The sequence below is a fragment of the Helianthus annuus genome, chromosome 5 (assembly GCF_002127325.2).
Source record: "Helianthus annuus cultivar XRQ/B chromosome 5, HanXRQr2.0-SUNRISE, whole genome shotgun sequence".
NCBI classification, from domain to species: Eukaryota; Viridiplantae; Streptophyta; class Magnoliopsida; order Asterales; family Asteraceae; genus Helianthus; species Helianthus annuus.
The window spans coordinates 50,570,112-50,578,464 of NC_035437.2; the positions used below are offsets into that span (position 1 = coordinate 50,570,112).

Sequence of the window (8,353 nt, forward strand, 5' to 3'; positions counted from 1 at the left end):
GTTAAGATTGTTAGTTGTCACTGTCTAGGTGATGTCAGTAAAGATGCCACAGTGTTTTGGATTGTACTATAAATAGACAGTGCCTGTACTGTTCTATTAGCTCTTTGCACACACTTGCATCTTGTACGAACTAACATTGTGAGCTCAGGCTGAGGGGGAGAAAGTGTTCATGCATGCATAGTCGAAACATTGTGTAAATCAATCTTTTGATTATAAAACATATATGATGAAAGCTATTCTTTCCTTGATTGTGTTATAAAGTTTTACTTCATTCCGCTGCAAGTGTTCACTTGTTTATCTTCTTCATCTTACATTTCTTATAAAGCAACACAATCAAGTAAACTCAGATCCTAACAGGGTACCGGTTGATTTGGTCGACATGGGTGGGCCGATGGCTCCAAAACAACGAGGAGGTCCCAAAGATAAAGACCTCCAAGTTGGGGAACTACACGACTTCCGAGTCGGGTAACATGCCCCAAATGAATTTGAACGACGAACCCGTTGACGAACCCATTAAAGACGATACACTGACAAGGCCGCGCCGCAAAGAAAAGTGGTGATTCGTCAAGTAAATGAAAGGAATAGGTGGCGGAGTCGATCTCCGAAATCAAAGAGGCTAAATTGGTGGAAATAACCAAAGCCACTGATAGAAGAGAAAAACTTGTGGCGGAAAAACTTAAACGCGAGGATGTGTATATTCGACACTTGAACGAAAAAGAAAAAAATAATGATTTAAAAATCTTGTTAGAACCGCACAACAATCTTGTCGAACCGTTTAAGACGATCGTAATTCAACGCAAATGCGAGATATGTGAAAAGTGGGGTGGGAGATGCCTTAGATTTTTTAGGTTTTTTTTTATTTGCAAAGTTTAGTTTAGTTTTTTTTTAGTTTGTAATTTAGGTTTTATTTAAATAAAATTTATAATTTATAATTTTAGTATCTTATTGTTAATTTATAATTTAAAAACAAAAAAAATAGGTTGTGAGTGATGGAATTCCATCACAAGTGATGGGCATTTTCACTTAAATCCATCACTAGTGATGGAATAATAGTTGATGACATGACGAAACTTGATTCGAAGTTGTAAGTGAGTGATGAGTGATGTTCACCTCTACCCCTAATAATAATATTTGAGTAAGCTTGGTAATTGGCATTTATTTTGTTTGGTCGAAATTTCCAACAAATATATATATTTTTTGACCAGCGAAAGTAGGGATGAGTAAATGTTACCGGGTACCGGTATCGAATTTATCAAACCGGATATATTTTCGGTACCAATTTGGTACCAACTTTTAACATTTTCGTTACCGGTCCGGTACAGTACCGATTTGGTATCGGTTTTTACATTAAAATACTGGTATCGAACCGTACCGTATCAGGTATATTCGGTACCGGTACCCACTTTTAGAGATTTTCGGTACCGGTATTCGATACCGAATGGGTACCGTAACCAAAACCCATAATTCTACTCATGGATACCCTTTTGCCTCAATGCAAACATTTCTCTTCTTCCATGTTTTTCATCTTCACGGTTACGGTTTTATTATGTGTTTGCTAATTGTTTTTAACACTTGATATGAAGTCTTCAAAGCTGATCAAATCTTCAACACTTAATCAGTCAATCGTGGATACCCTTTTGCTTCAATGCAAACATTTAACCGAATTCAACCAAATTCTTTCTCAAATGATCGTCACCGGGTTCATCAAAGACACATACGCAGCAAGCAGGATCCACACCTCCTCTACATCTTCATTCATTAACGTCCATTACTCCCGTAAACTATTCGATCACATCCAACACCCAAATGGGTTTATCTACAACACAATGATGCGATCTTACTTGCACAGAAACCATCCAGAAGAAACTGTATTTCTCTACAAATTGATGTTAGACAACAAGAAAAGTGTTTATCCAGATGGCTACACGTATCCGCTGTTAGTTCAAGCTTGCATCGCCAGGGGTTCGGTTTTGGAGGGAAAAGAGGTTCATGATCATGTGGTGAAAATGGGTTTTGATTCGGATGTTTATGTTCGGAACAATTTGGTTAATATGTATGCGGTTTGTGGTGACATGGTGGATGCACGCAAGGTGTTTGATGAAAGTCCTGTGAGAGATTTGGTTTCGTGGAACTCCATATTGGCGGGGTATGTTCAGATGGGTGATGTGGAGGAAGCGAAGGTGGTGTTTGATCAGATGCCGGAAAAGAATGTGATCGCATCGAATTCGATGATTGTGTTGTTTGGTCGGTGCGGACGTGTGGACGAAGCGTATCGGTTGTTTGTTGAGATGAATGAGAAGGATGTAGTTTCCTGGACTGCAATGATTGGTTGTTATGAGCAAAGTGGCATGTGTCAACAGGCTTTGGTTATGTTTGTTGAAATGAATCGAAAGGGGATTGGTATCGATGAAGTTGTAGCAATCAGTGTGCTTTCCGCATGTACTCGCTCGTCACTTCTTGAAACGGGATCGTCCGTCCATGGATTGGTTCTTAAAACCGGAAGATTATCTTATGTTAATATTCATAATGCTTTGATTCACATGTACTCCACTTGTGGAGATATAGCAGCTGCAGAGAAGCTCTTTAATACAAGTTCTCACACCGATATTGTTTCGTGGAACTCTATGATCTCTGGCTATTCGAAATGCGGTTCACTCAAGAAAGCACGCGAAGTGTTTGATGAAATGTCTGTGAAAGACGTTGTCTCATGGAGCGCGCTAATATCGGGTCATTCACAAGCAGGGATGTTTGAAGAAACTATTGCGTTGTTCAATGAGATGATGGTTCTTGGTCAAATTAAGCCCGACGAGACCATTTTGGTTAGTGTGATCTCGGCTTGCACGCGGTTGGTGGCTCTCGAGCAAGGTAAATGGGTTCATACGTATATTAAAAAGAACGGTTTATTGGTTAATTCTATTCTTGGTACTACGCTTATCGACATGTACATGAAGCTAGGATGTGTGGAAAGTGCGGAAGATGTTTTTTATAACATGGATAACAAAGGAGTATCGTCTTGGAATGCTTTGATTCTCGGGCTTGCCATGAACGGCGAGGTGGAGAAATCCCTTGAAATGTTCTCGGAAATGAAAAAATCCGGGGTAGCTCCTAATGAGATAACGTTTGTGGCGGTCCTTGGTGGTTGCCGCCACATGGGGTTGGTGGATAAGGGGCGGGAGCACTTTGATTCTATGATCAATACACATAAAATTGAGCCGAATATCAAGCATTACGGATGCATGGTTGATCTTCTTGCGCGTGCTGGATTCCTCAAAGAAGCCGAAGAACTAATTGATAGTATGCCCATGGCACCGGATGTTGCTACATGGGGTGCGTTGCTTAGCGCGTGTAAGAAACATGGCGCTAATGAAATGGGAGAGAGGGTCGGGTTGAAGCTGGTTGAGCTTCAACCCGACCATGATGGTTTCCATGTTCTTTTGTCAAATATATACGCGTCAAAAGGAAGTTGGGAACACGTGGTGGAAATACGTGGGACAATGATTGAAAACCACGTTGTTAAAACGCCTGGTTGTAGCATAATAGAAGCCTATGGTATAGTTCATGAGTTTGTAGCCGGGGACACGGGACACCCTCAGATTCATGAGATTGAGGAAATGTTGGATAAAATAACTGAACGAGTGAAGTTGATCGGTTATTCCCCAGATACGAAAGAGGTTTGTTTCGATATTGATGACGAGGAGAAGGAAACAACACTTTTTAGGCATAGTGAAAAACTAGCAATCGCTTTCGGGCTAATGGTTACTGGTCCAACGACTCCGATCCGAATAATGAAGAACTTAAGGATATGTAACGACTGTCATGCACTCGCGAAGCTCGTATCGAAAGCATTCGATCGGGAAATCGTTGTGAGAGATCGACATGTATTTCACCATTTTAAGCAGGGTTCTTGTTCGTGTATGGAATATTGGTAATGAATGTTATAGAAGTGACAATTTACTTATAAACGGTTGGATTTCAAATGGGCCAAATTGATGTGCCGGCTTTGTACATGATTTGTTGGTAAAGAATGGATTTTTAGAGGGCTAGGAATGGGGGTTGGTGGGTGTCGAATGTGGGGGTGGCAATTAGTTTGGTGAGGAGGAAGTCGCCAGAGGAAGATTGAGAGGATAATTGATTTTGAAGCAATTGTGGTGTGGGGTTTAATTTCTTCTGGCGGTGTTGTGATGGATCGATTGGAGGAGGTTGAGGAGAGTCGTTAGATTTTATTTAAGGATTCTGATCAAAATAAAACTACATGATAATACTTTGTTTAGAAGAATTTGGTGATTTCACACTCATACGAATATAATACCTATAGGTATAACTCTTGATTAAAAAAAAAAAAAAAACATCTGATGCATAGATCCTGAAAAGAAACCAAAATAATTTAACTATTGTCTTTGATAAAATGCTACAACCCCTTTAGTTTTCATTTTTCATATTTAACCCCAACACTTTTCCATTTTCAACTTTAGTCCTCTATACTTTTCATCGTTTACCAAGTTGTCATTTTACGTTTCGGTCTAAATCTTGCGAATAAACACGATGCAACGCGCATGTGTGATTCAACATTTTTATGTCTATTTTTTACGATTTGCGAGTCATAAGCCGACTCATTTATTATTTTATATGTTTTACATTTCGGACTAATTTTTGTGAACGCTGTATCGCACGTGCGTGGTTCAACGAACCCGCCGCAAAGCGCGGGTCCTAAGTTCTAGTATAAAAAAATTTATAAATTTTTCGAGCCTTATTTCAATTTGGGCCCAGAGTGGTTGCCCACTCGGCACTTGCTCTGGGCCGGCCCTGGGTATATCGGTATGCTACTATGATGTTCTGACCTTTACTATGCACAACGCCACAACTAGATGTTTTCTACGTACCATTTCACTTGCATTCTCAATCTATGTTTCAACAGCTTGGTTCATGCTACCAGCCCTCATACGGAAGTTTGCATTTCTACCCTTTGTGGTCTCGATCAATCACAATTACACTTCTTGACGATGCATGGTTAGCATTGGTTCTTCACAGAGCAATAATGCCTTTTTAATTTTTAGTTTTTTCTTTCAACAAATTATTGAAAGCACCTGTTGGTAGGGTCATTAATGAGGCGGTTAAAAATACCCAGCCTTCAGACATATATAGAACTAGTTAAATCGGGTCGGCTCATTTAAAATTTGAGCAAAAAATATAATTATAAGTGCAACCAATCAAACCTGTATTGATCAATTTAACATGTTTATACCTTTATTACAACCGATTTACAAATTTATTACAACCCATTTAGATGGATGGGTTACCCGAATCATAGTTGGGTAACATGATAGTAAGTGTGTTGGGTTATTCAAAATCAAGGTGCGAGTTGGACTTGGAGATGGAAAAGACAACCTCAAACGCCTCAAGGGCTGCAGAATGGCATCAATGTTGTCGAACGGTCGAAAAGACTCTTGGGTTTGGTTGGAGGATAGTTCACGAGATGTCTCGGTGGAGTCGGTTAGAAAGCTTCTCAACTCAGAGCGTGTGAGACGAGTCAACAAAATGTAATGGAATGGTGTAAGTGGTACCGGCTAAATGTAGCATCTTTGCGTGGAGGGCGGTGATGGATAGGATCCACTCTCTGGTTAGTGTCTTTCACCACGTTGGCTGAAGTTAAAGGGAATCAAAACTAGGTCAAAGTAATCAATGAATATCTTTCTTTTCCCGGGGGTGGTACCCAGTCCAAGAATGGAGCTCTTCACTATATCAATCATATTTGTCGAATACCCAAATCCCTGGTGACGTTCAAGGGGTCTTCGCTGACGTCAAGATATCCCAGCCTTCGTTGCTACAAAAAAGTAAACCGTTAGCCTCGTCACGGAGGGCCCCGGGAAGGGGATCCGTGACCAAGCTCCGGCGTGAGAGTAAGTAAATTTGCCGGAGAGTATGAGAAGCTTATTCCGATGAGTATGATCACCGGAATGTTCCTCTATGGTGTGAATCTAATAAATGTGTGTGTGTATTTAGTGTGGGAGGATATTGGTCTGAATAAATGAGAGCTATTAATGTAATACCTTGAGTCTGCCTTATGATCATCTCTTTTCTTCCTTACATAACCCCGAGACCTTATCTCTCATGTGAGATATTTTAATGAGATGATCCAACGGATTCCGAGAGTCTTCGGGGGGCTCAGACACGTGTCTGACCCCCAACGGTAAGATTGCAGCCTCATTTAATGCTTCCGGCTAGGAAGTACAATTCCAACCAAAGATCCTTTTCTAATCATGCATTAAATATCGCCTTGTGTTCTGATCCTTGTTTCCCGCTCATTTTATGTAAGGGAAACCTTAATGAGCAAGGTAAGTTGTTGTTGGGCTTTCATCTTGTTGGGCCCATGCGACAGTAGCCCAAGACGGATAAATGGGGCAACCCATAGGCCCGTCGTCAATATTGAACAGGTGAGTCTCGTTTTATAGACTGTTATATAGTTACAGGTGGCAGTTTTGATCCATTGACTTACTACCGGATCCATCCCCTTAACATTTATCTCTTTCAAAGGCGTAAAAGAAATTGGAAACTAGTCAAATGGGTCAATTTGAAGTTGCTCATAAGCTTATTTTCAATTTGTAAAACCTCCTAAACCGTTTTATAATAAAAAAATGGATTGTTAATAGAAATAATATAGTATTTGGCAAGAGTGTTTTGGGTCAAACTAACCCAATCTACTTCTACCTGTATAGAAAGTACCCATTTTGACCTTTACCTAATGGGCCGGCCCGCTCATTATGCCTCCTCTACTGTAAGTTAAATCAGAGAATTGTATTGTATAAGAAGTTGTGATTAGGGTTACATTAGATATGCTTTATATAGACCACAATGTTACACTTCGAACCAATTGCTAACTCACCATTATATTTTGTCTAATATTCCCCCGCAAACTAAGAAGCATGGGGGTGACTTTGTTTAAAAACTAAAAAAACATAAAATAGAAAGATAGTTGGTCTTTGTTTTTCTCCTTCTTGCTTTCGCCTTGTTCTCCAACAACACTTCATAGACCGGAAACATTTTTGTGTAGGTTTTTTTTCAACCGAAAATTTTAATAGGGATTTGTTTCCCTTTTTCGGTCTTCTCCCCTATCAAGACCTCTTTGTTTTGTTTTGTGAGGTGTTAGTCGCCGGAAAAAGGCCATTGTTGTAATGTGGTGCGACGACTTAGGGTTTTGATTATTGCAGGTCATTTCTGGTACAATGCAAACCTCTGAGGAATCTATGATGAGGTCACCTAGACAGTGACATCTAACAACTCTAACAACCTCTAACATCTGCTATAACTAATACACTGTTACATTCAAAACACTGATACACAACATCTGTTGATTCATCATCTGATAAGCCTTATCATCTGTTGAGCCTCAACATACCTTCTTCATCAGACTTTGTCTTCTTCTATCAAAGGGTGATCAGGCCTTTGCTTCCAGCAGACTTTAGTCTTCATCAGTGATTTACTTTGGCAGACCTTTTAAATCAGCGGTCTTTAGCTATGAGTAGACCTTTGGGTACAACAGTTGTTTGATGTCTTTGCTATTGGGAGGAAAATGTCTTCAAGCACTTTTATGAAGGATCAGTTGATTGTAGACTATTTTGGCTTTCAATCATTTGTTCTTTAGGTGGGATCCACATGAGCCAACATAGACGATTTTTCTCGTTTCACATGGTTGTATCCTTTCCAGGCCAAATCATAATTTGTTGATGCTTTGTCTGTGTTTATGCCATTTGTTCAAGCATAATTCGCCACAAAAATCAAAACATTTCAAAGTGATGGCGGAACCAAGTTCACTAACCATAAGGTTCGGGCCTTGTTTGAATCCAATAGCATGTTTCATCGAATGTCTTGTCCATATACCCCTCAACAAAACGGACGGGTTGAACGTAAACATCTACATATTGTCCAAACTAGATTGGCAATGTTATTTCATGCTAAAATTTCAGCATCCTTTCGGGTTGAGGCATTCTCTTCTGCGGTATATATTATCAACCGCCTTCCTACACCCATTCTTAATGGTAAATCTCCATTTGAACTTTTATATACTAAAACCCCTAATTATGCTTTGTTTCGTGCTTTTGGTTGTCAAGTATATCCTTTCCTACATGATTATGCCCCAAACAAACTTGCACCAAGAAGCTTACCATGCATCTTTATTGGCTATTGCTTCAAGTACAAAGCGTATAAATGTTTAGACCCTTGCAGCTCACGTACTTATATAACTTGTCATGCACATTTTGATGAAACCTACTTTCCCTATGATGCCACTTCCACTGCCAAACCGCTAATTGAACTTGTATTAACAGCCTTTCTCGATGCATCCTTCACTACACCATCT

General features: G+C 39.8%; 1 protein-coding gene across 1 annotated transcript; it reads left to right on the forward strand.

Annotated features, from left to right (window-relative positions):
- The first annotated feature begins 1,496 nt into the window (after positions 1 to 1,496).
- Positions 1,497 to 4,005, forward strand: LOC110940741 (pentatricopeptide repeat-containing protein At3g62890). Its single transcript, XM_022182299.2, has one exon. It carries the CDS (start codon positions 1,578 to 1,580, stop codon positions 3,927 to 3,929), a length of 2,352 nt encoding a protein of 783 aa, XP_022037991.1. The 5' UTR covers positions 1,497 to 1,577; the 3' UTR covers positions 3,930 to 4,005.
- The last annotated feature ends 4,348 nt before the right edge of the window (positions 4,006 to 8,353 follow it).